The sequence below is a fragment of the Arvicola amphibius genome, chromosome 4 (genome assembly GCF_903992535.2).
Source record: "Arvicola amphibius chromosome 4, mArvAmp1.2, whole genome shotgun sequence".
In the NCBI taxonomy this organism is placed as follows: domain Eukaryota; kingdom Metazoa; phylum Chordata; class Mammalia; order Rodentia; family Cricetidae; genus Arvicola; species Arvicola amphibius.
In genome coordinates this window covers 61,633,945-61,660,899 of record NC_052050.1, presented here as the reverse complement: position 1 = coordinate 61,660,899, position 26,955 = coordinate 61,633,945, and the positions used below count along the sequence as shown (strand labels likewise).

The window sequence follows — 26,955 nt, the reverse complement described above, 5'->3', positions numbered from 1 at the left end:
GCGATGGTCAGCCGCCGCGGCGCGGCAAGATGCTGGATGGGTCCCTTCTGGCGCGCTGGCTGGCCGCGGCCTTCGGGCTGACGCTGCTGCTCGCCGCGCTGCGCCCTTCGGCCGCCTACTTCGGGTAGGTGCCCGCGGCGGGCGGCCGCGCGAGGGCGGGCGAGGGCGGCGGGGCAGGACGGGGGCATCGAGTCCGGGGCAGCACCCGCCAGGTGCTCGGCGGGGTGCACGGGTGGCTTGGAGTTGTTAGTTGGCAGCGAGCGCGCCTCTCGGTCCGCAGGTCGTTGCCCGCCGTGCGCCCTAGAGGTAGAGGGGCCGGTGTCCCCGACGGGCTTGCGAGGGGCCGCGGTCCACGGTGACTCCCGAGTCGCCGCCGCCGCCTTAGGCCGCGGTGTTCCTGCCAAAAGGCTGGAGCTTCTCTGGCCCCTGCCCACTACCCCCCTTCTCTCCTGGAAAAGTTAATTTAACAACAACAAAAAAACACGTACAAAATCCAGATGTTCCTTGCACTGAGCCCCAAAGGGGAGAAAAAAAACCCTTCAAGCTGGAGAAATTTATTTTTCTTGCGCTTTCTTCTGGCGCCCGCCCGAGCCCGGCTCCGACCTCGGCCCTCGGGAACACGTCTGGGAGACCTGGCCCGGGGGGTGATCGCCACCGCTGTCCCGCGGGGTCGCCGCCCGTACTCGCTTGTCTCTGCGCTAGCAGTTTTCCGCGTTGTTGGGCGTGTTTCTTCGCCTTTAGTTCCTTTTGTCCCTCCCATTCTACTCCTTTCCCAGGTCTGGGATGCCTGAACCCAGCGATCTTTAGAGGGATACCCTCTGCACTTTGAGTTCGCCTAGGTCCTGGGTGGCACCATGAGAGGCAGCATCCCAGCTTTCTCCGCCCTCCCTGCTTCTCACCCCCGCACTGACCCCCTGGGAGCCCTGGTTGGCCCCTCAGGTCGCAGCCCTGGTCCTAGGTGCCCTGAACTGCTCTTGGGCCGCCGCCCTTCGCCGGTCACCTGTTCCCTCGCCCCTGGCTGCGGTGCCCGCTCGTAGCTTTGTGGCCGGCAGAGGGCTCCGTTGGTCCAGGAATCTGGCACCCGCCAGGACAGGGAGAGGCGGCTGGGCCGAGAAGCCCTGCAGGTGTATCCTGTTCTCAAAGAAAATAAAATATTTTCATGGGAAAATTTCCCTTTGTGTTTTTCTTTCTCCTCCTTTCTCCTTGTCTATCCATTTCTTCTGGGTTGTCTTCCAGGGTCAGTTCCATGTCTCGGTTCCCAGGGTCTCTCCCACCCTGGCTTCCCTGGCTTCCACTGTGGATCCAGCCCCTGGGCCTTGGCCTGGCACGCCCCTGCACGCCATCTGTGCAGCCCTAAGCCTCACCCGCGGGCAAGAGGGAGGGCTGAGGATGGCCGTCTGGCCACAGGTCCGTGGTGAGTCACAGCAGCCCATCAGCCAGCTGTGCCTTCTTCTCTTCTGGCCCAGCCAGGCTCCTGACACGCCCTAGGCTTGCATGGGCGGCCACTTTGCTCCTTCTGGGATCTCTTGCTGCTGGCCTTGTGGCTCCCAGGATTCAGAATTTACAGATGATGGGGTTAGGGTACTAGCTGCACTGCCCCTGGTCAGTCTCTCTTTCACATCCTCTCCTTGTTGTCTCTAGACCTTGTGCCTTGGTGAAGTCTTCTCGCTAGGCTGCTTTAGGGTTCTTGGCACCCTTCGATTCAGTGGCAGGGTTTAAGCACAGGGCAGCTGGCTCCCAAGCAGGTAGGTACTGAAGACATCAGTATTGCTATGGCTTGGGTCAACCTCTTCGTAGCTCTCTGCCCCAAAGGGCTCCTCAAGGAAAGCCGAGTGCTCTTCTCCAGCAGCTGCCATAGAGACCCACTTTCTTGGTTTGGAAGAAGAACTCTAATAGACCAAAGATGAGCAGAGTGGATACCTGTTGAACCAAGAGCCTGGGAGGATGGCTAGCTGACTTGGGCCTCTCTCAAGCTGACTTCTGAGGAGTATGTATAGTGTTGCTCTTTGGGTGTTGTTGTTGTTGTGTGTATGTATTGTTGGGGGCACAAGGTGTGTCCTAGGCTGTTCTGTGTCCAGGGGGGCCCATCCAGCCTCAAGGAAGGAGATGAGTCTGGAAACCCTGAAAGGCCTGGTGGCCTGGAGCTGGAGGGGGAGCCTGTGGGTGCGACCGTGAGAATGTGTTGTGCTTCCCAACTAGAGAGGGAGTAGAGAGTAGGGAGAAGGAGTTGGAATCTGGGGCTCTCCTCTCCCTTCCCCCTCTCCAAAGCTCTGCCTGGCACGGAGGCTCCCAGGCAGGAACACGGCTCCAGTTACAGCCCAGGAACCCAGAGAGGAGAGGCTGGCCCGGGGGAGGGTCACGTGGCTACAGGAGCCCTCCCCACCCCCTCCCAGAGCTGCAACCCAACCCTACAGCTCTGGCTGCCCTTCCCTTCTAGAGGCCTCTGGCCACCCTGCTGCTGGACCCCTCCAGGCTGGCCACCAGCCATGGGGAAGGGGCTCCCCTCTCTTCTTCCCTTGGCTCTGCTTTGCATCCCAGTCAGTTGAGCAGATCAGCAGGTGGCAGTTCCAGTAGTTTCTTCCAGAGCTGCTGCCTGCTGCAGGCCTGTGTTCCAGAGGCTGGTCGGAGGTCACATGTGGGTTGGGGACACAGACACAGACCCTCTGGAGGCTTTGCTTCGTTCACCCTCTGCCCCTCTGTGGAAATCAACTGGTTAGAGGCTTGGTGTGAGCCGCAGGGGTCAGGAACAGACCCGTGACTCTGTTTCCCGCTAAACTGCCCTGGCATCTAGAAAGGAGGCCCCAGACTAAGTGGAGGTAGGGATTAAGAGCTCCTGCAGAGGCCTCTGGGAGCTTTCACCCTGTTTTCTTGTAAAGAACTAGGAAGGTGCATTATAAACCTTAAGACTCGCTTCATTTCTCTGTTCTGGCCATGTGTGTCGATTTCTCCCAGGGAATGCCTGTGTGTGTTCCCTTCTGAAAGGCACCCTCACTTGGAATCACTAGGCACTCTTTGGGGCTGTGTGGTATCAGAGCCTACGAAGTCCCTCTTTTTGCTATTGAATATAACTCACATCCCGAGAAACTCCCCCAGCTCAGTGGTTTGGGGTATATTCACAAAACTGTCAGCCATCACCACTGTCTAATTCCAGAACATTTTCCTCACCCCAGAAACCTCATACCCACTCAGCAGTCACTCCCCGCTCCCCTCCCTCCAGCCCCTGGCAACCACTAATCTTTCTGTCTCCATGGATTTTCCTACTCTGGACTCCTTGTAGAAGTGGGACCATACGCTCCGTGGCCTTTTGTGTCTGGCTTCTTCCATCCGGTGTCGTGTTTTTGGAGGCTCATCCATGTTGTAGCATGAATCAGTGTTTCAGTTCTTCTTATGGTCGAATTGATTATACAACAGTTAAAAAAGCAAACCTGTTTGTCAGTTAATGGCTTTTGGGGTCGTTTCCACCATTTGGTTATTTCTAGTGATGTCTCTGTGGCTGTGGATGTACCCCCCAGCATATCTGTGTTTTCGGTTCTTGGGGAGTTCCTATCTAGAAATGGAATTGCCAGGTCCTCAGGCCATTCTACTTTACACTTCTTGAGGAACTGCCAAAATGTTTTCCCAAGTAGTTACAATATTTTATATCCCTCCCATGAAGTGCAGGGTCCAGTTTCTCCATGTCATCACCGCCCACATTCTGTTTTTTTTCATTGTTGTTTTTAATTCTAGCCATCCTAGCGGGTGTGAAGCGTGTCTCCTTGTGACTTTGATGGCTGAAGACACTGGTTGCTTTTTGTAGGCTTCATGTTTGGTTAGCTGGGTTTTTGTAGTCTTCTTTTCTTTTCTTCTTCTTCTTTTTTTAGATGGGATCTCTTCATTATTTAGCCCCGGCTGTCCTAGAACTCACTAACTAGTATAAACCAGGCTGGCTTTCAACTCAGATCTGCCTGACTGTTCTGGAGTGCTGAAATTAAAGGGATTAAGGGCCATGGCTTTTGCAGACTTCTTTGCATCCCTCCTTTGGAGAACCATCTGTTCAGTTCTTTTGCCCTTTTAAAAGTTGGGTTATTTGGTTTGTTGTTGTGCGTGAGAGCTCTTTACATATTCTGGATCTCTCCTAGATAGAGAAGTTTTATTTCTTGACTGGAGAGTAAATGGGTTCTTTCATCCCATACACAGAGGTGGTGGCAATCCTTATGTGCCTTTCTTGTGCCTGCCCCGGCCTGACTGTAAGGGTGAAGGCGGCATCCTTTATTCATAAGAATTCTGGGTGTTCAGGAGACTAGAAGAGAAAGATCCCCTCAGGTCAGAAGGGCAGGAGCCTGGAGCCTGGATGGGAGTACCCTGTGGCCATCTGCCCAAACCTGATGGCTGTTTGGACTAGAGGCACCTGGTAGCTCCTAGAGTCAGGAAAGGCTGGGAAGGGTTCCAGACAGGATGCTGGGCCTGAGAGCGCAGACTCCCCGAGCTATATGGAGCCTTCACTGTATGTGTTGAGACGAGAAAGAGGTTACAAAGAAGCCAGGAGTCTGGGTCCAGCCAGGAGCCGAGTAGGCATGAATTGGGGAATCCATGGAGGATTAGGGGCAGATTGGAAGGTCAGGCCTAGGTCAGGGTTGGCAGTTGTACTTAGGGTCAGGTGTATCCACAGAGCTGCTGGACTCAGAACACTCCAGGATGTTCACAGGTCTTTGGAAGGTCAGCAAAGTGTGGCACCCGGGTGGTGGGGCTTTGCAGGGCAGCCATGGAAGCAGAGCGGCTGGCCTTGGAGGCCTCTGCCAAGGGGCTCTGTGGGTGAGACCTTTTGGCAGAGGATTAGGGGAAACCAAGAGGTGCATGAGGGGAGAAGAGCTCCCTGTGGCCTGCTGAGGTGGAGGTGGAACCAGCATTCCTTTGCAGCTCCCCGAACAACACCCTGTGTCCCCACACCCCAAGTGGCCAGCTGAAGTTAGAGTTGCCTGGCTTCCCAGCTAGGCTGTGTGGCAGGTATGGCATTAGCCCCAGGTAGAAGCTGGTTACCTTCATTCTGCTTTAGCAACCCTTTACACCCTCCCACTCCAGTTGCCTGTGAGTCTCCCATCTGCATGTTCCTGAAATTGGGGCCGGGTTTTGCCTTGGACACCCTCAACACTGGTCGAGCTCAGACCCCCAGACTAGTGTGCACAGTGCCCCTCGTGTGCCTTGAGGGAATGGGAAATGGTGTTTAGCAGCAGTGTGGTGGGATTTAAGGTGAGGCCAGCCCGGGGCCACCTGGCCCCCCTCAGCTGTGTGAGCAGATGTCCTACTCACAGCCGGCAGCCGTCTGGATGGGAAGACAGCTGGCCTGATCTTACTCCCGTCCTCACCATACGCTCTGCCTCCTGCCTTTGTGGCTCGGGGTGCCTGTCCTGGGCAGGACCTGGTAGGTGCCGGGCAGCATTTAGGTGGCCTAAGGCCCCAGGCACCTTCTGCCTGAGCCTTTGCCTCCCTGCCAACTCCCAGGTTTGGCAATCATGGGTAAGGTGTGCAGGTAATTTGTACCCTAGGAAAGAATGTACAAGGATAGATTCCTCCCGGGGAGGCCCTGAACCCTGGAGTGTGATGAGCTGATAAGGGGTAGGTGGAGGCGGGGTAGCCAAGCCCGCCTGGCTCCTCGCTGGAAAGACGACACCTGTTGACAGGCTCCCTGCACTTGCCCTCTGAGTCCAGCCTGCCGGGCACCCGCTGCCTTTGTGTATTGTGCCGTGTGGCGGGTGCCCTGCTGGTGCCCGGCTGGCTGCAGCAGGCTCTGGGCAAGGCACAGTTGTCTGTGTAGTCAGGGAAGCTTCTGGCATGAGCCTTAGGTGCCTGTGGATGAAGCCAGGCCCCCTGAAGCACATAGTGGACTGTTTGAGGTGGGGGGGATTCTTGCTAGGAAGTGGGGTGAAATCAGCTTTTGCCTAGCTTACTGCTTCCATGACAGACCAGATGTGTTGCTCTTTGCCTGATTCAGCTCTGGAGCATACAGGAGGGTCTCCTATGAGTCTCTTAGCTGTTCACCGTATCCCCTAGGTCCAAGGCCAATGCAGGACCCTCTGTTCCCCTGGGGATGTCTGTATTTCTTATTGATCTCATAGTCTAGCCTGGTCTCCTACCCTGACTGGAGTCCTGACTTCACCTACTAAATGCGTCTTAGAAGAGGTGTGGCTGCCCGCTCCAAGCTCATGGCTCCCCAGCTGGCATGCCACCCTACCTTCTGGCATGTCTGAGGTCATTATGAGGAAGTGGCCTGGGCATGTGGATGAACACTCATGGGCAACCATGCACTGTGAGGCCAGCTGGGAAAATCAGAACGTACACCTATGGCTGACTGCCCCCATGGCAGGTGTCAGGGAATAGGCTCACCATATTCGCCGATCTGGGTGGCTCCAGACTGCCCTGCCCCTGTGACCCACAGGCCTGGCCCCTCTGGCAAGGTCCCTGCTGGCCCTATGCCCCTGCCCACAGGAGGAAACCCAGCTGCCCAGCTGGCAGCCTAAGTACCTTGGGTCAGGCAGCCGGACGAGACGATGGAAAAGGCAAGCCGCAAGTTCTGCGTTTGTTTTTCATCTCAATACCTGAGGTCGGAGCAGCTCGGGGAAGTGGGCTGGAGGTCTGGCCCGGGACAAGATGCTTGCTAGGAGCTCCCAGAGCCTGAGGATATTGGGGCCATCTGCATCCTGGCAGATGGGGCTATGGAGATGGGAGCACCCTAGTCACAAGGCTGGGAAGCTAGGGGTATAGACCTCCAGGGAGAACTGCTGTGTAAGGTCATGGCTGCTGAGGGGCACACAGATCTGCCTGCTTCCATTGCCTAAGGCCTATGGCTGGCCTTTCTGAAGGCTGTTGCTGGCCATAGAGGTAGCTGTTCTGGGAAGTTCTGCTCCTATCTTCTTCCCAGGGGTCCAGCACAGCACTGGGGCCCCACAACATGCTTGCCTGTGATGGATGGGGTCTGCTGGACAGCACCTTGGATCCCGGGGTGGTAGCTGGATAGTGCTTGTCTACCCTACAATCCCCAGGAGCTTGGCTCCTCCAGGGCAGTGGGCAGTGAGGGAGGGAGACTGGATGGTTGCCCATTTGCAGCCTTCAACCAGTGTCTCTGTGGAAAACATCTCTGGCCTGTCCTGGGCACAGTGCCACCCCCAGGGACTTGGAGGTACTTGGGCTGGAAGCTGGGCTGCGGGAGGGCGGAGGGTTAATCTCAGTTCCGTCTCTCAGTGCTGGAATTTGTTTTGATTTTGTTTCACACAGAAATTAAATGCTGTCTGGCGGAGCTGAGGTTTCCTCGGCTGGGCGCTGTGGCTTCTGGAACTGTACCCTTGGCTCCCTCCACCCTGGCCCAGGGGAGAGCTGGTTCCCTGGCAGGGTGGCCCAGGGGTGGCCTGGCTTGTTGGTGGGATGGAGGACTGTGGGAGCAACTCTGGGGGCTTGCTGTCATAAGGGGGGCTGCCCATCTGTCTGCCCTGCTCCTGTTTGGGGGAACAGCTTGGGCTTCAGAATTGAGATACATTTCCGTCTTGAGCTATCCTCAGCTCTTGATCACCAGCTAGTGCTCCACGGAGGCTCCTAGGTCCTTCAGCTGTCACAGCCTCAGGCCTGCCCAGGACTCAGGAGCGGTCACTGACTGTGAGCTCTCTAAAGAGCTAACAGGGTCTCCACTAAGTTCCCGCAGATCAGCAAGGGGCGGGTTCTTGGTAGCCACCTTTCAGCACCCTCGGGGATCAACAGTCTTACATCGGTTCTACTCGTGGGACTTTGTGGGCTGGAATGGCAGTTCTGTCTCATGTGGTTCAGTGTGCTACAAGCATCTTCCTTCTTTCAAGCTGGTCTTATATCTTATATGGCTGCCACTTGAATGATGGAGAAGGCATGAGAGCCGAGTTGGGATGGCTTGGGGTTGTGTGGGCATCTCCTGGAGACCATGTTGGGCTTCTTGCCAAGGAAGCAATCTTAAGACAGGTCTGTTTGTAGCTAGGCTGGGGGCTGCTGTTGGATCCTGGTCTTATCTGGCTTCTCCTTCTAGACAGTGCCGACTTGGCCACGTTACTTTAGCCTCTGTCCTTTAGAGTCCTGCCTGTGTATGGCGTGAACACACCTACCAGTTCATCAAAATGAGAACATCTGTGGGCATAAGTACCTTAGTTGCAGCAACTGAGATGGACCACACCATCTTGTTGAAACCAGTTGAAGCTGGATTTGTGTGTGTGTGTGTGTGTGTACATGTATGCCTGTGGGCATGTGTAAAAGTGCGTGAATGAGTGTGTTTCTTTGTGAATGTGTTTGTGTTGTATGTGTCTTGGTATGTGTGCGAGTGCACCTGTATGCATGTTTCTGTAGGGTTGCCTGTGTATATTGGTATGTATGTGCATATACATGTATGAGGACGGTTAACGTCAAAACTATCAAAGGCCAATAAGGTGAAGCCCATAGATATAGACCCAGAGAGATAAAACAGTGTTGGCTTGGAGCCTCTCACAGGAGAAAGGACAGCCCAGGCCAGTGCCTGCTACAGCAGGGGACACTCAATGCAGACTTCCCAACAAGCATCAGAGCCCTGAAGCTTATAGGACACCTGATGATGACCTGAGTCTCCAGCACAGCCCAGGGTTCAACTTTGCTTGGACTTAACTTATTCTGAGCTTGGGACTATCATGGATACAGCGGCCTGACTACCTGACATGGGAAACATTTCTGTGGGCTGTTGTTGGATTCTGGTCTGTACAAGTGACTACACACCAGTGTGATGTGTTAATGCAGCAAGAATTTGTTCTCTGTCAGTTCTGGAGACCAGAGGTCTGAATTCAAGGTATTGGCTCTTCCTGAAGACGCCTGTGCAAATCCTTCCTGTCTCCTCCAGCTCCTGGGACCCTCACTGTTTTCTTTTGTATGGCGAGTCTTTGCGCATGTGCACACGTAGGTGCATGCATACATATGAATGTGCATGTAGAGGCCAGATGCCCACACCAGATGCCTTCCTCCACACTGTGTTTTGAGACAGGATCTCCTGCTGAACCTGGAGCTCGTCAGTTAAGCTAGATTGGCCATCGGGACCTAGGGATCCACCTAGCTCGGCCACACCACCTCAGCACTGGCATTGCAGATGCATGTTACCATGCCAGGCCTTCACATGGGTGCTGCAGTTTTGAACTTAGGTCCTTGTGCTTGTACAGCAAGCCTTTGACCCACTGAGTCGTCTCTGCTTACAAGGATGCCCTCTTACAAGGATGGCTCCTTGAGGCTCTGGGTAGATGTCTGTCTTGTGGGGTCACCATTTACCCCCATCTCCATGTTTATACTGTACTTCGCATTGTTCTTGTCAAAGACAGCAGCCAGCACACAGCCAGGGTAACCAGGCACGCGTGGAAAGGTAGCCACAGCCACACCAGGCTCTAGAGCACCCCACTCAACGCTTGCTGGGCTTTAAGTAGAGGGTGGGGGAATTACGATGAAAGCAGATAGGCTAGGAATCTCTGTACAAAGAGAACCCACAAAAAAACTGACCCAGCAGTTTGGAAACACCAAACAACCAGGGGGAAAAGTGCCAGTGACAGATGGATTGAGAAGCAGATTCAAAACAGCTGAAGGGAATTAGCACGCTGGGAGCCGGTCAGAAGAAATTACCCAGAGCTGGTGGAGAGGCAGACAGATGTGGGACAGGGGCGCTACCTCCCTGCTGGGAAGGTCCAAAGCAGAGGAGAGAGCTGAGCTGGACAGGGCTGATGTTCTGAGGGAAAATAAAGCCATGCAGAAGAAACAGTGGATGGGTAAAGCCCAGACAGAGAATAAGAGTGAATTTCACAGGATTTTATTCAATTATGGTACATCTGTGAATACTGAAGGCAGTTGTGGAGGAGCCAGAGAGAACAAGACACACATGACATGATGTTCACGGGAGCCAAGGGGCTGACACTCATTTTGGCAGCTCTCCCACCCCATCCCTAGAAGTACAGAGAGAATGGCCTCTGTGAAGTGACGGGAGACAATGCCGACTGTAACTGGATGTTTCCTTGGCCCTGAGCTGTACCTAACGTACGTAATAGCACATCCTTGGTGGCAAGGATGTGAACAGGTGACCTACACTTGCATTGGGCTTGAATGAGTGACAACCTCCGTCAAGGAGAGCTGAGAAATTGAGGGGTATCAACTACTAAACTGCAAATAAAAAGAGGGGAAGGTGGAGGGGGGTCCCTAAAATGAATAAAGAGAAGGTTTAAAGCAAACAGGTGTGGTCCACACCTGGATGAAAGAAAGCAGCAAGCCAAAACCGTGACCTTATAGGGTCAGCACTCCACGGTGAGGCTGAGCAAACAGCGAGTGAGCCAGCACAGTGTGATGAAGGCTCATGGTGAAACACCCATCTAAACATGAGAATGTGGGAGTTGAGAGCGTGAGCGGAAACACACCAACTCGGCACAGACAGCAGGGGAATCTAGAGAGACAAAAAACGGACCGGGTTTTAGATCAAGCACAGCCTGTCAGTGAACTGGGAGTCAGAGTCTGTGTGAAAACCCAAGACTGTGACTGGGCTCTGCATAGCTCTGTCTGAGGTGGTGATGTGGGCTCTGTAGGATAACTCAGGTTAAGAGTTGGAGTCAGTGTTGATCTATGTATGCTTCAGACTCAGGCTCTGTATGATCTAAGGTTGTGACCGTGACCGGGGCTCTGTATTGGTCCATGGTGCTGTGACGTGGGCTCTGTGTGGCCTTCTGGGGCCAGAGATGAAGCTGCAGGTTAGCCATGGTGACAGTTGATGCCTTCTGTGCTTGAGGCGGAGCCAGGCTTGGAAGCACTGAGTGGAAGTCCATCAGGAGGAGTGAGAACCTTTTAAGCAAATACAAAGGCAGTCGTGGGAAGACAACTGACCGTGGCAGAGTCACATTCCTGAAGGCAGCGTGTGGCCGTGGCTGCACCCGGATGAAGGGCCAGGAGAACTCAGAAACCCTGTCTGATGATGTAAGGTGGGGCAGCTGCTTTGGAGAACACGCTGACAGTTCCTGGAAGGTCCCTGGCCCAGCAATTCCATCCCAGGGACACACCCACGAGCAACAAAACAGGTCTGCAGGCTCTCTAAAAGGCAGGAACAATCCCAGTGCCCATCCATCAGTGAATAAACAAGCAGCATGTCCTCCCACACAATGGAATGTTTCCTACTAAAGTAAAGGACTCTCGATATTCTTTATTGTGGGTGAACCAGGAGAACGTGACCGAGTGAAATAAACCAGCCACAAAGGACAGCTGTGTCCTGGCTCCATTCATGTGAAGCATTCATTTGGTGAGGTGCTTCCTGTGCAAGCACAGGGCCCTGGGTCCCCTAGGACCTATGTAAAAATACAGGCATGAAGGTGTGTGTGTCTGTGTGTCTGTGTGTCTGTGTGTCTGTGTGTACCTGTTACCCCAGGGTTGGGGACACAGACTGGAAGGTTCCTTGGGCTTGCTGGCTAGGCATCCTGCCCTCCTTGGCAAGCTCTAGATTCAATGAGAGACCCTGTCTCAAAAAAAATAAGGTTGAAGGTTGGAAAGATGGCTCATCAGATAAAGGTGCTGGCTGCCAAACCTGGTGGACTGAGTTTGGACCCCAAGACCCACATAGTGGAAGGAAAAAGCCAACTTCTGCGAGTTGTCCTCTGACCTCCACATATGCTCTGAGGCACACAGACACCACCACCACCCCACATAAAGAAATTAAAATTTTTAATGTTTTTATTTTATGTCAATACTGTTTTGTCTGTATATGTATATGTGTCCCACAGACATAAAAGTATCCATGGAGGCCAGAAGAGGGTGTCAGATCCCCTGAAACTGGAGTTACAGATGTTGTGAGCTGCCATGCAGGTGCTGGGAACTAAGCCTGGGTTATGTGTGTGAACAGTAAGTCCTTTTAACTACTGAGCCATCTCTCCAACCCCTAAATAAATAAATGCTTATCTAAGTAAATGTTTCTGTTTGTTTGCTTGTTTGTTTATTTTGAGATAGGATTTAACACTGTAGCCTTGTCTATCCTGGAACTAGACCTATTGTCCAGGCTGGCCTTGAATGCAGGGATCTGCCAACCTCTTGTTTCCCAAACCCTGGAACTAAAGGTGTGCACCACCACACTCAGTTATGGAGGAAGTCCTAAATTTGATACTATTATTACACGTATCTGTAAATGAAACACCAACAGTCCTTAAATGTGTGGATTTAGGGGGAGGGGATTTATATCCCAGTATGAGTGTGACAGGTGTCAAAAGAAGAGGTGGCAAAGCGGAGTGCAAACTCTTCCAAAGAATTGGCCCAAGCCGATCTTAAATTCTTCCATCGGATGTAAGCTCTTCTAGGGCATATCAACAGAAGGTTCACTAAGAACTGAGACTCAATAGAAAGAGCACAGAAGGGCACACAGGTGAGGCCCCCAGGCAGAGTCTAGTCATACAGAAGGTAGAGCCACCCTGACCAAGGCGAGTTCTCTGGGCTTTGCTCCAGAATAGAGGCACCACCAAAACTGTGGCTTTCTTTGCCTCCCCTCTGCAGATAAGGGGGGTGTTCACTCCCCAAAAGATGCAAGCAACTCTTGATTATGTGTCGCCTTCACTGACAAGTCTGGAAGGAGACCCAGAGAGCTGTTCTACCCTGTTCAATCGAACGGTGTGATGTCAAGAGCTGGACTTTGATGTTCTGGAGTGACCCAGACTATCTGGTTCAGCCTCGTAGACACTGGGAAGATGCTAGCTGCCTCATTTCCTTCATGAAGTGGTCCAAAGTCTGGTCACATGTGTGGGTACCTGTCCCAACTCTTGCCTCTCTGTTCTCTAATGTCTTTGGGGGCCATTCTTGTGTCAGCTTGGCTGCATCTGGATGACAGATTTGTGACGTTGATTCGACTGTATTTCTGTCAGCTCTTAGAGGGCTTGGCTGTATGTTTTTATATCTACTGCAGCGGCCCAGATCAGCTCTTAGCTAGCCAAAGACCACAACGATATGGGCTGGGGAGACTGAATGTGGGATACAGTCAGCTGATGCCGTGACACTATGCTGAGGGCTCTCACCGCTATATGGAAGCAAAGGGAAAAAAAATGGCATTGGGGTGGAAAAGATATCCTTGTACAGTTAGTGAGAGCATAAAATAGTTAAACCATTCCTGAGGAAATTAAAAATAGAAGCAGCTCTCTCCCTTCTGGAGGTCTCAAGGCAGTGAACTCACTGTGTTCAAGAGCCTGTATTCCCACATGTTCTATGAGGGTGGGCACTGTCCAGCTTCTGTTCTGTGCTGACCTCACTGGCTCTGCACAGACTGCTCCAATAGTCACCCTGCAGTAGATAGGCCTCGAGCTTCCTCCTCCCTCTTCATCGAGATTTGATATCTTTTTACCAGCTTCCTGCCCAGCACACCTGGTAGCCACTGTCCACTACCTTCTGTATTGAGCTTTCTCTGCTTGCTCTTTCTGTACTTGACTAACTCCACAAACATAACGATCTTCAGTTCCTAAACGAATGCTATAAATAAACATAAATGACATAAAAGACATGATCTCCTGCATGTGTGCGTGTGCTGTGCTCTCGCTGACTGTGTATAAGTTGATGGACACCAAGGATGCTTCCATTTGTCTGTTCTTGTGACAGTGCAGTAAACAGAGATGTAGATTAGATGTCTTCGACGTAGTGACTCCATTTCCTTTAGATATATGCCCAGTAGGGTAGCTGGAGCGGTGGTTTGAATGAGCATGACCCCTTAGGCTCCTATGTTTGAATATTCAGTCCACACTTGGAACTGTTTGGGGAGGATTAGGAGCCATGGCCTTGTTGCAAGTGGGTATATCACTGGGCTTTGAGGCTTCAGAACCCCATGCTATTTCCAGTTACCGCTCTGCCTCATGGCTGCGTCTCAGCCTCAGCTACCGCGCCAACACCATGCCTGTCTGCCTGCTGCTATGCTCCCTGCCATTAATGATCATGGAGTCCCCCTCTGGAGCTGTGAGCCGTCAATGAACTCTATAAATTGCCTTGGTCATGGTGTTTTATCATAGCCCTAGAAGAGTAACAAGACAGAGGATCTTGCGATAGTACTAGTTTGGTTTTTGTCTTTGGGGACCTCCCTGCTTTCTTCCACAATGGCTGTACTAATTTCCATCCTTCCCAGTGGTGAGCTGATATCTTATTGAGGTTTTGATTGACATTTCCTTAATCATGAGGAGCAAGGAATGTTTTCCTTGTATGAGGTCTGTTTTGTTTTGTTTTGGTTTTGGTTTTGCGAGACAGGGTTTCCCTGTAGTTTCTAGAGCCTGTCCTGGAACTAGCTCTTGTAGACCAGGCTGGCCTCGAACTCAGAGATCCGCCTGCCTCTGCTTCCCGAGTGCTGGGATTAAAGGCGTGCGCCACCACCGCCCGGCGAGGTCTGTTTTGGAGTCATCATATGAGGTCTGTTTTGGAGTCATCTCCTTGGTTGGTTGCTGTTGTTGTTTTTGTTTCTTTGTTATTTATGTGTACTGGTGTTTTGCCTGCAAGTATGCTTGTGGCCTGTGACCACACAGTGCCCACAGAGGCCTGAAGAGAGCAGTGGGTTCCTTGAGATGAGTTACAGACAGCTGTGAGCTGCCATGTGGATGCTGGGAATGGAACCCAGGTCCTCCGGAGGAGCACAGTGCTCTCAGTCACAGGACCATCTCTCCAGCCCACCTTGGCTAGTTTTCAGGGGGTTATTTCTTGCTACTAAATTGGATGCTAGCTCCTTAAAGTCTTTCCTCCTTCTCTGCTGGTGTCCCTTTCTCCATGGATTGCTTCCTTGTCCTGCAGAAGCATCTTGCCTTGACACAGTCCTGTTTTCTGTCGTTACCTCCCTTCGTGTGATTTTAGGGCCACGTGAAGACAACCAACAAAACTCCCATGATTAGTCATTTCCCTGGTGTTTTTAGTAGTTAGTTTAGACTAGGATTTAGGTCATTGTAATCCACTTTTGGTCTTCGTCATCTTCTAGGTTTATTTATTTTATTTTATGTGTATGAGTGTTTTTTTCTGCATGAGGGTATGTATACCACACACATGTCCAGTGCCCGTGGAGGTCAGAAGAGGGTGTCAGGTCTCCTGGATTTATGGATGATCGTAAGTCACCATATGCATTCTGGGAATTGAAACCCAGTCCTCTGCAAGAGCAACAAATGCTCTAAACCATTGAACCGTCTCTTCTGAGACAGGGTCTCTGTCACTCAGACAGGCCTCAGTCTCACTTTGTAGCCAAGGGTGACCTTGAGTTCTGATCCTCCTGCCTCTGCTGCCCAAGTGCTGGAATTACAGATGTGTGCTCTCATGCCCCATCTAGAGAACCCATGGTTTTGTATGCCAGACAGGCACTCTGCCAGTGAAGCTGCATCCTCAGCCTCCTGTGTAAGCCACTGTAATTGGTGTATGTGTGTATGTGTGTACATGCGTGTGTGTGTATGTGTGTGCATGTGTGTGGGTATGTGTGTGTGTCTGTCTGATCAGAATGAGGGACCTATGTGTAGATAGATACAGAATCATAGACAGACATGGTATGTATGGACTTTAGTTGCCAGAAAGACCATGTAGAAAGAGAAACCCACACCCCTGCCTGGAAAGATGTGTGTGCCCAGCTGGGTGACTGTGCTGAGCTGTGCAGCTGGCTCTGTCTGCCATGTTCAGCCAGACACCACTAGGGCTGGGCAGCAGCTGCATTGAGCCTGGCAGCAGGTGCTCTGTGTGTGGCAGGCAGCTGGTCCGGTGGGTAGGGCCAATGCCATGCCAGGACAGGATACAGGGGATGCTGTCTGGGCTCCAGGGCCACAACCTCTGGGTAGACAGCCATAGAGGCAGGCACTTGCCACGTGTTTGCGAAAAAGCCATCTGTGCCCAGGGACGCACACAGCTGTGCGGGAAGAATGTGCTCCCCCTCCCCAGGTGGCCTGTCCTGAGTGTTTCCCTCTGTCTCCAAGCCTGTCTGCAGGCTGCTGGAAATGCCATCTGTGGGGCGTTGGGTGGGCTCCGTGTTGGCACAGGGCTGCTGCTCACACCAGGGCACGGTGGATGAGGCAGATCCAGTCCTTCCCTACTTCCTCCTCACATACTCTCCAGCACTGCATTCTGTCAAATGTGAGGGCCATGCAACGTAGTGACTTAATATCTTATGTCCCAAGAAACCTATGGCATGTTATTAGTCCAAAATGCATGGAATGTAACCACCCTCCCAGCATCCCAGCTCAGGCCAGCACACACTGGAGCCTAGCTCAGTGGGTCAGAATCAACACCAAGCCTGTTTCATCATAAGTTGACCTCCTATGTCACTTCTGAGCATTGGTGTTCCTCTTAGGATCCTGGGGCCAGCTGCAAGGAGCTTTGTGCTGCACAGTGCACAAGAAAAGCAGAAAGCAAATCCACAGTACCATCTTTCCTGGATTCCTGTCACCTTTGTGCCATTGTAAAGTCAAACTTTTCTAAGTGGGGACCTTGTCTTGGTTAGGGCTACTATTGCTGTGGTGGAACACCATGACCAAAGCAACTTGGGAAGAAGAGGGCTTCTTAAGTTTATTCCTCATCACTGTGTATCAGGAAGTCAGGACAGGGAACTCAGACAGCAGGACCCTGGAGGCAGGAGCTGATGCAGAGGCCATGGAAGGGTGCTGCTTACTGGCTTGCTCCCCATGGCTTGCTCAGACTGCTTTCTTATAGAACCCAGAACCCCAGCCCAGGGGTGGCCCCACCCACAATGGGTTAGGTCCTCCCCACATCAATCACTAATTGAGAAACTGCTCTACTGGCTTGCCTATAGCCGATCCTATGGAGGCATTTTCTCAGCTGAGGTCCCTCCTCTCCAGCGATCTTAGCTTGTGTCAAGTTGACATAAAACTGGCCAGCACAGACCTTCTGGAGCTCAAATCTCTCCTCGCCTCTTTTCTTCTTCTCTTATCTTCTCCTTTCCTTTCCCTCTTCCTGTTTTTCTGTCTGGGTCACGTTTTTTTGGCCCAGGACGACATTGAACATATAATATTTCTCCCTCAGCCTCCTGACATCATGTGTTGGCTTTTTTTTTTCCAGTAAAGATGAGCACCTGAGTTCTAAGAGCAGTTGTATTTTATTTTTTTAAAAGTGTTTGTGTGTTGGGGTGGGGAGCATGCGTGTGTGCCACAGAATGTGTGTGGGTGTCTCATAACAATTCTCAGGAATTGGTTCTCTCCCTCCACCATGTGGGTTCTGGTATCAGATTTAGGCTGGAAGGCTTGGCAGCAAGCCCCTTAACCTACCGAGCCATCTCATTGACCCCTGAACCAGTCCTCTCTTGTGAATTTTTTTTGACAAGTTATCTCTGTGTAGCCCTGGGTACCCTGGAACTTGATCTGTAGACCATGCTAGCCTTGAACTCACAGAGATCTCCCTGCCTCTGCCTCTTGAGTGCTATGAATAAAGGCGTGTGCCACCACTTCCCAACTATTTTCATTATTTTTCAACTGATACATAAAAATTTTGTGTCTACTAAGGGGGAGTCAGTGATGCTTTCATATTGCAGGTGTTGTTTGGTTTTGAAGACTAAGCAGTCTACTAAAATACCTTAGTTCTTCCACTTTCAAAGTCTTTCTATCTTTTTGGGACACAGTGCATTACTGTCATCTATTATGTTGGTGATGTTTGCATCCCAATGACTAAAGTACCCAACAGAAACAAGTGAAGGGAGGATGTGTTCAGGCTCACTGTGTCAGAGGGTTTCAGTCTGTCGTGGTGGGTGAGGCGTGGTGAAGCAGTGTGGCAGAGGCTGTTTACCTCACTCTGGGCCAGGAAACCAAGATGTGAGCCTGGCCATCCAAGGCCACCCCTATAGCCTACCAGCCGTGCCACACTTCCTGGAGCTGCGGAAGGCTCCCAAAGCAGTGCCACCTGCTGGAGACCAAAGCAGGAGCCCAGGGCGGGCATTCACACACGGAGCATAAAGCAGTCACTCTCAGAGAGCTCCGCACTAGGGCCTCTTACTTCTGTCTGCTCTTTGTGATTAGCCACACCTGTGCATGCACGCATACACGTGCACACACACACACTCACACATGGAGCATAATGCAGTCACTCTCAGAGAACACCACACTAGGACCTCTTCTGTCTGCTCTTTGTGATTAGCCGCACCTGTGCACAAACGCACACACACTCACACACAGTCATAGAGTTAGATTTATTCTGGGAAATAAGTTGCAAACAGCTTCCAAGACTGTCTGCTGCTCTTTTATTTCTGGGCCCTTTGCAACACCCCAAAAGTTTTTAGCTCTTTTAGGTATTCAGATACATTCACCCCTTACACCTGCACTCAGTCACAGAGAAGGACACATTTCATCCTAGTGATCTTATGACCCTTCATCTTTTCTTCCAACACTCACGTGGGCTATTTTTGCGTTCGATGCTGGTCTCCTAGCAACCTTGCCCTGACTAGGTGCTCCCCGCCTCCTTCTAAGCCCTCTCATCCAGACACTCCAAACCCCCAAATCCTAGCCCCGTTTCTGTGGCCCTGAATGTTGTCATTCTGATGACATGCCTTCCAGATATTTGCATTGAGTCCATCCAGAGCTAAAAAAAAGGGGGGAGGGAGGGTTCTGAGGGAAAGTCAGCTCCAGTAGGACAGTAGATGTGCAGGCTGGCCCACACAGGGACCCTGGTCTCTTCAAGTCCCTGTTTACATGGTGGAATCCAGGGGCACCCTGTCTTCAGTCCCCTCAGGCAGAGCATGAACTGATGCTGTCTGAACATGTCCAGGCTCTCCAGGCATCAGGGGATACTATACAGTCTCTTTCAGCATTCCGTTCCTACCCCTTTTCTCCTTTCTGTTTTTGCTTCTTGTTCATTGTTCCCCTCTACCTGTCCAAAAGCAACCTCTCCACATAACCCTTAGGTGCCGCTAACGGCGAAGGTTTGGGGCTTGCTTCTCCAGGGGCCAGTGTGCCCACGGTCCTGAGGCTGAGAGACTACCATAGCCAGACCACACAGCGTCCAGACAGGCTTCAGGGGGTCAGGGAGAAGAGGGAGACAGGATACTCCTGGCTGGTAATAACACAGGGGAGGAGGGCAGTATAGACATAGCTGGGGTCGTGGCCCCTTTCCCACTGTATAGTCCTGGATTTCCTCTCGAGTCCTACACTGCTGTGCTCTCAAGAGTGTGAGCGGGGACTGGTCTTTCTCCGTCAATGCTGGAGTCAGTCGGAACTGTCGGGACAACTGCAGAGCTGTTAGAGGCCATGCCTGGGCACCGGGAGGACCTTAGGTTCCACGGGGGTCCCTTAGGCCTTCTGTAGGGGACAGGGCAGTGCTGATAGGTATGAGAGCAGGCAGCTTCAGGGAAGGTCTCTATGCACTGCCTGATTGGCTGAGTGTACTGGTTCCTCTGTTCCCAGAGAGACAGCCCAGACAGTTCTCCTGGCCCTGAGACAGACACTCACTCTCTCCTCTCTGTCCCTAGACTAACAGGCAGTGAACCCCTGACTATCCTCCCCCTGACCCTGGAGGCTGAAGCTGCAGCCCAAGCCCATTACAAGGCCTGTGACAGGCTGAAGCTGGAGCGCAAGCAGCGCCGCATGTGCCGCAGGGACCCGGGTGTGGCCGAGACGCTGGTGGAGGCCGTGAGCATGAGTGCCCTGGAGTGCCAGTACCAGTTCCGCTTTGAGCGCTGGAACTGCACCCTGGAGGGCCGCTACCGAGCCAGCCTGCTCAAGCGAGGTAAGCTCTCGCTTGCTCCCCTTCAGCCGTACCCTCCAGTCTCTCCCTGGCACGGGTGTGCAGGTGGCAGCTTACCATCAGCTTTGACGGAAAGCCTCGGGCCTAGGGCAAGTCCTCCTCCTTGCCCCTTCTTCCACTAGACACAGGAGCTCATGGGAGTCTCTTCATAAAAACTGGAGATCTGAGGGAACAGGGGTGAGTTCAGTGGTAGAGTACTTGTGTATATATGTGCATAGATAGATGATAGATAATAGATAGATAATATATAGACATTGGTAGGTAATAGGAAATATACAAATAAATGATTGATGGGTAGATGATGCTGAAGATACGTAGGTGGATGGATGGATGGATGGATGAAAGATGATACACAGGTTAGTAGAGACCTAAGGTCTAAGGCTGGATTTGTCAAGGACCCCAGGGACAGGCCAAGACTTTGGGGACCTGGTTGAGATCTGTGACCACCAGGCTAGAGGTACCACAGTAGGCTCCAAAGCCTTACCCACTCCCCAGCCTGTCCTACACTACTGAAACCTTGGCGTTTCTCTCCAGGTGCCTGCCAAAGGCCCTCAAAGGCACATGCCCCAACCCCTAACCTAGCCAGCACACATGTGAAACTGGGCGGTGGGCTGCCAAGCTGCCGTGCCTGCCTGTCCACTGGGCCTCACTAACTCAACTGCTGTCCGCAGGCTTCAAGGAGACTGCCTTCCTCTATGCCATCTCCTCTGCGGGCCTGACGCACGCGCTGGCCAAGGCGTGCAGCGCAGGGCGTATGGAACGCTGTACCTGTGACGAGGCCCCTGACCTGGAAAACCGTGAGGCCTGGCAGTGGGGTGGATGTGGAGACAACCTCAAGTACAGCAGCAAGTTTGTCAAGGAGTTCCTGGGTCGGCGCTCGAGCAAGGATCTGCGAGCCCGAGTGGACTTCCACAACAACCTCGTGGGTGTGAAGGCAAGCCGGGTGGGGCGCAGGGCAGGATGGGGGGCATTGTCAGGTCTGAGAGGGTCAGGCGCTAAGTAGACCTACATAGGGCAGGTAAGAGCCGCTGGGTCCGGGGAGGCTGGGCATGGAGTGGATGAAGAGCCTGTGACCAGCTGGGGGAGTGTAGTGTGATTGGGTGGGGCCCAAGAAGAAGAGGGGCAGGAGCTGCCTGTTCTAGCTGCAGTTCCAGCCAGGCATCCTGAAGTCCTGGAATCCTGCTTAGCTACGGCCTGACCCTCTCAGACCTGACAGTGACAGATGGGGTCACTGGTCATGGAGGTGCCTCATGGTGGTCGAAGAAAGGGTCTTCTTCACTTTCTGCTCCTGTTCCTGGCAAGTCAAGGGCCTGGGATCGTCTCTCTGGACAAGCTGCTCCAGAAGCTGGTGGTTTGTATCCTATGGGCTAAGGTGACCTACAGAGTCACCACAGAAGTAGAAGGTAGCCACAGTCTAGTAGATGGGAGGTTCCAAGGAAGAGCTAAGAGTACAGGACCATTTGCCCAGGGTGCCCAGTAATGTGTATAGCCAAGACTCTGTTCTGAAAGATGGAGACCCAACTCTGAAAACAAGCAAAAAGGGGATTTTAGTAGCTCTCTAGAAGGCCTTTGGGGAGCATGACCAAACTCTGGAGTTGCTTGGCCTCTTGGATGTCTTGGATATCACGGCCCCGAAGCTCCTGGTTTCCCTTTGCTAAATGGGAACAAGATAGAACCCCAAGCACCCCCACCTCATCTTTGAATGACCCAAATGTTAAACTCTAGCCTGTGCTTGGGAAAACAGGGTCCATTCCCTCCTCGGGAGCTGGGGGCCTTTCCTCCTCCCCTTGCCTGGCTCTGCATCTCCAGTCTAAGGAAGACAGCAGGGTAATTAGAGCCCGTCCTGCCCTGAGCTCCTTGTTATTGAGTAATCGGAGTTCTGAATCCCCCACTTATTAAAGGATTGGTCTGCCTCCTTTGCAGCCAGGGCCTTCTCAGGACTAGGCTAGTGGGGAGGGAAGCCCGGGAGGGCAGATTCAATCTTCAAGGCCGAGCTGTTCTTTTCTTTCCTGCTGGACCCTCCCTCCCCACCTTACCCTTTTGAGCTATTAATGAAAAGTCAGAATGTGTGAACGTGCTCCATCAGCTTACTGCTCCCAGGCAGCCGCGCTTTAATTAAATCTGCCCTGCTTTCTCAGGAAAGCGTGGTTAAGTGGGACTCTGGTTGCCTGGCAGGAGAGTGAGGAAGTAGCTACATTTCTTAATCCCTCTCCAATGGACGCTCCTGGGGGCCAGCTTGGGAGCTCAGCAGTGGCTTAGGGTCAACCTGGGAAGAGGTCCCCCCCTCCCTGACATTCTTCTGCCCCACAACTCTCTGAGATTTGAAATAGCATTTGGAGGGACCCTGGGCATGAGAGGCCAGGCAGAAGATCGCTCAGGCAGAGCCCTGAGAAGGGAAGGGCCTGGCCAGGGTTCCCTGGCAGCCTACCCAGACCTGGAATTTGGGTGTTCAGCCATGCCTGCTCCTACCTATGGCCATGGGGCACGGGGTGCAGCCTCTCCTGGGAAGTCAGCCCTGGAAGTTCTCCTAGGAGCAGCATTTCCTTAAGAAGTTACCTTTCTTGAAGCATACTTTCCCCACTTCCTGTGTGTCTGCATCCACCCCTCATAGGCTGACCCTCAAGTGGGTAGGGCTTGAGTTTGTATGTCCTTGTGGAGCTGGGTACTGAGGAGGGTTGTGGTCAGCCTAGACAGCCCCGAGGGAGCCTTGTCTTCAGCGGCCCAGTGAGCCACTGCTAAGATCAGAAGTAGGAGTCCCTGGCAAGGCTGTAATTATTGATGGCAGGGCAGGGATGGTTATAAAGGTTAGCCAGGAAGTGTCTCCAAGGGGTGTGGGTCAGCCTGTGCTCATAGAGATGTAGAGGTCTGTCCTGGAAGTCAAGGCACTGGCCTTAAGGCCTCTGTCTCCTGGCAGCCCTGACTGGAGGGGGAAGAGGCAGCCTGTGATCCTGGCTGCTGGGCTTCCTGTGTGCTGCACAGTGCTGACCCCTGCTGGCCAAGGGTTGCGTGGTGGGCAATAAAAGTAGGCTGAGGTTGGGGCCTCTCTGATGTTTCCGGGCCTTCCTGGCATGCCCCTCATGCTTCCACTCCCCACTGCAGGTGATAAAGGCGGGAGTAGAGACCACCTGCAAATGCCATGGCGTGTCTGGCTCCTGCACGGTGCGGACCTGTTGGCGGCAGCTGGCGCCCTTCCACGAAGTGGGCAAGCACCTGAAACACAAATATGAGACGGCTCTCAAGGTGGGCAGCACTACCAATGAAGCCACGGGCGAGGCTGGCGCCATCTCCCCACCACGGGGCCGGGCCTCTGGGTCAGGAGGTGGTGACCCACTGCCCCGAACGCCAGAGCTGGTCCACCTGGACGACTCGCCCAGCTTCTGCCTGGCTGGCCGCTTTTCCCCTGGCACTGCAGGCCGCAGGTGCCACCGTGAGAAGAACTGCGAGAGTATCTGTTGTGGCCGTGGCCACAACACCCAGAGCCGTGTGGTGACGAGGCCCTGCCAATGCCAGGTGCGCTGGTGCTGCTACGTGGAGTGCAGGCAGTGTACACAGAGGGAGGAAGTCTACACCTGCAAGGGCTGACCTCAGGCCCCGTGGCCCTGCCACGAAGGGCATGGGCTTTGTACACAGCACCAGAAGAGTTCTCCACCTGCAGGAGCTGACCCTGGTCCCTGCCAGCCTTTCCGCAGGGGCTGTAGTCACTGCACATAGTGCACGGATCTTAACCTGCAGAGAGTGAGCCCTGCAGGGCCAACCTATCCTGCTGCGTGGGGCACAGGTGTCACAAACAACACAGAAGGTCTGCAAGGAAGGAGAGGCGCCCCTAGCACACTTGGGCCCTGGTATGCCGACAGCTGGTTGGCTGTCTTCCTTCTCAAAGGCCCAGAGGGCGGGGCTGGCCCCTGTCTGGCCTCCTCAATCCTTTTGCTTATGCCTTGGGCCCGAGCTTCCTCACCTTGACCCGAGAGCGTTGCAGTAATGCTTTCTCAGTTGCCTCCGTCCCTGGCACACCAGTCCCTAGAGTACAGCCCTTGTCAGGGACCAGTGTGTCAACTGCCCCCTCCCTGCCTCTTGGCTTCCTCTGAGGCTTGGAGGGCAGGTGCACCGTCATAATCACATGGCTGCCCTTCTGGGCCAGCAGCCTGGTGCCAGCACTGTCTTCAGAGAGCCAAACCACTAGGAGAGAGCAGCCACTCCGTCTCCAGGGCCCAGCCTCTGGCCCTCTGACCCTGAGCACTTCCTTGGAGTATCAGAGACTTTTAAATTATTATTATTTAACTGATATAGTAATTATTATTTTCTCTATCCCCTTGCCTCCTAATCTGTGGCTCTTTCCTCTGACCTGCCCCAGGCCCAACCAAGCCAGTCTGGGAAGCCCTGCCTTCCCGTCCCTCTGTACTCCCCCTGCTTGCTCTAGTTCGAAACCACTAAATCAATGTCATGTTTGGAAAGAAATGAAGCAATGGAGCCTAACCATGGCCCTCAGGGCTTTTGGGGACCTCCCCCCATCCTTCCTTACCTGGGGTTCCGAGGCCCTTGGTGTGATTCTGTACCCTGCAGGTGTAGTGATCAGGTTGCTGGATATGGATTGTGGGGTCTAGGGGTCTAGGAGGCATGGGCGTGGTGACAGAGGCAGGATTAGCTTTTCGAATGTCCATCTCAGGAAGCCACGCTTGCTCTGTGTCACCAAGGGAGGTATGGAGGGACAGACATACTTGCTGTCTCCAGGTCTTGCTGATGTCTACACTGAGCTGGTGTTGAGTGTGCGCGCATGGGTTGTGTGAGAATGTGAGTGTATGTACTCTGAGCTGTCATGGCCAGCATCCAGTTGGCCTGTGCCCTCTGCAATATGGTGACTCCTTGGCTCCCAGGAAGCCCAGCCTTAGGTTTGTGTGGGAATCCCGTGGCTCCGTGGCTAGAGTGTGGGCAGTGAGGCAGGAACTACTGAGGAAGGGGTGGCTCCCCTGGAGCTCCAGGGGTCCAGAATGCCCAAGCCTGGGGTGGTGGTAAGACTGTGTCTTAAAAGGAAACCTATTTATGTGGATGAGGGCCTCTGGTCCCTCTTGGATGTGTAAATAGCAAAGTTTATTCTCCTGTGGTTTATGATAGCCCACTGATGAATGCCACGTTCCCAGGATGAGAATCTGAGTGGCATACGCAGTGACTGGTGGGTGGGGAGGGCACCCCGCACTTCTCAGAAGTCTGTACCCAGTCACGCTGTCACTATCGTCTGGAGCTTCATCCCTGTTAGCTCTGGAGAAAGGAGCCCGCCAGTTCAGAGGAAGAATATTTTTATCGAATACCACATTTAGCTCTATGTCCTCAATATTCAAAAAAGTATTTTTTAAAACAAGGCAGAATGAAAATGTCTGCCGGCTGGTTTGTTTCTGTATAAATATATATTAGAATGTCTTTCTGGATGGAGCAATTCCCACAGGCCAGAGCCTCTTGGATCTTCTTCTCTTCAGTGGGCAGTCGGGTGAGCATCTGCCCGGCTACCACTGGCCACCCAGTGTATGCTGGCTCCGAGGCCTCCTGCCGGCCTCCCTGGCAGGGCGACGGACACACAAGGGAGCACGGTCTGTGTGTGAAGTCCTGTGTAGCCTGTGATTTCTCTACCTCATCTGTGTGGCGAGTAGGTGTGAACCTGAGTGACTGCAGAGAATGTATTTATTTAACAGCTTTGTGTAACAAAACCAGAAACAAATGGAAACACTAAATAAATGTATTTTAAATTATAGACAACCTGAGTCTGCTGCTTTCATAGAAGTCATGGGGGAACCTGAGAGGACAGGGAAGAAGAAGATGTGGGAAAGGCCTGGGGGGTGCGGGAGGAGGAGGGAAAGGGAGGCCTGGAGATGGGGAGGAGGGTTCAGACTGAAAGAGAATGTGGGAGGAGGAAGAAAAGAAGGAAAACCTATCTTTCTGTCAGGAGGACCCAGGGTAGAGACACTTGCTAACCGTGAAGGACTGATCACCCTAGTCTGTGTGGCCATCCCAGACGCCAGTCTCTCTCTGTCTCCTGTGCTGAGGCTGGGTGGGAGTTGAGGCTCTTCAAGGAAGCCTTCTCTAATCCTGTGGCCTAGGAAGGGACCCTCCTAGGTCTATGAACTAGGTCTAAGGGACTATGGAGCATCTACTTGATCAAGAGGTTCAGATCTATAGTCCTGCCTCCAAGACGATGAGGCCCATGCCCATGCTGGCCCTTCACTGAACCTCTGATCACAGACTGAAGTCTACCAGCTGTGTTCCCCTTCAGCTCCTCAGGACCCTGTGACTGACAGACAGCAGGGGTAATGAGGTCACGGTTCCTTCCTGGGGTTTTGGGGGGCTTCATGGGGTCATTTTTCTGGGTAGGTTCTGTGAGTGCTGGCTGAACCCATCTGTGCAAAGTTGCTGGACAGGCAGGACCAGCCATCAGGTCAGTCTAATCTGTTTCCACTTGGGCATATAGACCGTCCACCCCAGGGGGTCCTGGTCATTCTCTTGGAGTCTTGGCTGCCAGCTATGTAGGCCATATCATTTATGCATAATGTCCCCTAGACATCTAGCTCTTCTTTCAGGATCAATGAGCATGACCCTGTGAGCGTGACTATGTCTGTGTGTGTATGCCTGTATCCATAGGTCTGTCTGTATGTGTTTGTACATGTACACATAGGAGCCATGTCCCATGTCTGTGTCCACATATCTCTGTATCTTGTGACTGTATATGGCACCCATAAGCTTGTCCTTTCATGTATGTATGTGTATGTGTGTGTGTGTATGTGTGTGTGTGGTACATTGTGTCTGCATGTATGGCATGTCTGCATGCATATTTGTTTGTGTGCATATGGTTGCAGTAGGGGCACAGTGCAGGCTGTAGCTCACCCCCTAGCCCCTACACAGGCTTTGCCTTGCATAGCCATCCACCACAGTGAGGTTTAGATCCACCTCCATCTGATTTTCTCAGTGGCTGGGCTCCCATTGGCCACTGAGGCAAGGAGAAAGACCTCTCCATTGAGTTACTTTCCCAAGTGGACAAGACACCCTTGAATCCTGAAAGGTACTTCATACTCTTGGTTGGAGAAGAGGTTCCAATTCTTCGAGGGCAGGGTATCCAACCATGAGTGCTGGCCAGTGAGCACAGACAAGGGTAGATCCCAGGAGATGATTCTTCAATGGTATGGCCCTAGGGTCCTTCATAGGTAGGGACACAGGCCCAGAGCCTGCAGGTGCTAGGGGCCAGCCAGAGACCAACCAGGCAACTCCCTGAGCTGGGACCAGGAC

At 52.9% G+C, this 26,955-nt stretch overlaps 1 protein-coding gene across 1 annotated transcript; it reads left to right on the top strand.

Annotated features, from left to right (window-relative positions):
- Wnt9a (Wnt family member 9A) lies at positions 1-25,001 on the top strand. Its single transcript, XM_038328339.1, has 4 exons — positions 1-124; positions 19,415-19,671; positions 20,361-20,623; positions 22,789-25,001. Exons 1-4 carry the CDS (start codon positions 30-32, stop codon positions 23,269-23,271), a joined length of 1,098 nt encoding a protein of 365 aa, XP_038184267.1. The 5' UTR covers positions 1-29; the 3' UTR covers positions 23,272-25,001.
- Positions 25,002-26,955: the final 1,954 nt, after the last annotated feature.

What these genes read in the sequence shown, in the direction of transcription:
- Wnt9a (XM_038328339.1), top strand. Translation starts at nt 30, where the DNA reads ATGCTGGATGGGTCCCTTCTGGCGCGCTGGCTGGCCGCGGCCTTCGGG. An exon ending in AGCCAGCCTGCTCAAGCGAG is followed by an intron (nt 19,672 to 20,360) that starts GTAAGCTCTCGC and finishes TGCTGTCCGCAG; the next exon opens with GCTTCAAGGAGACTGCCTTC. An exon ending in ACAACCTCGTGGGTGTGAAG is followed by an intron (nt 20,624 to 22,788) that starts GCAAGCCGGGTG and finishes TCCCCACTGCAG; the next exon opens with GTGATAAAGGCGGGAGTAGA.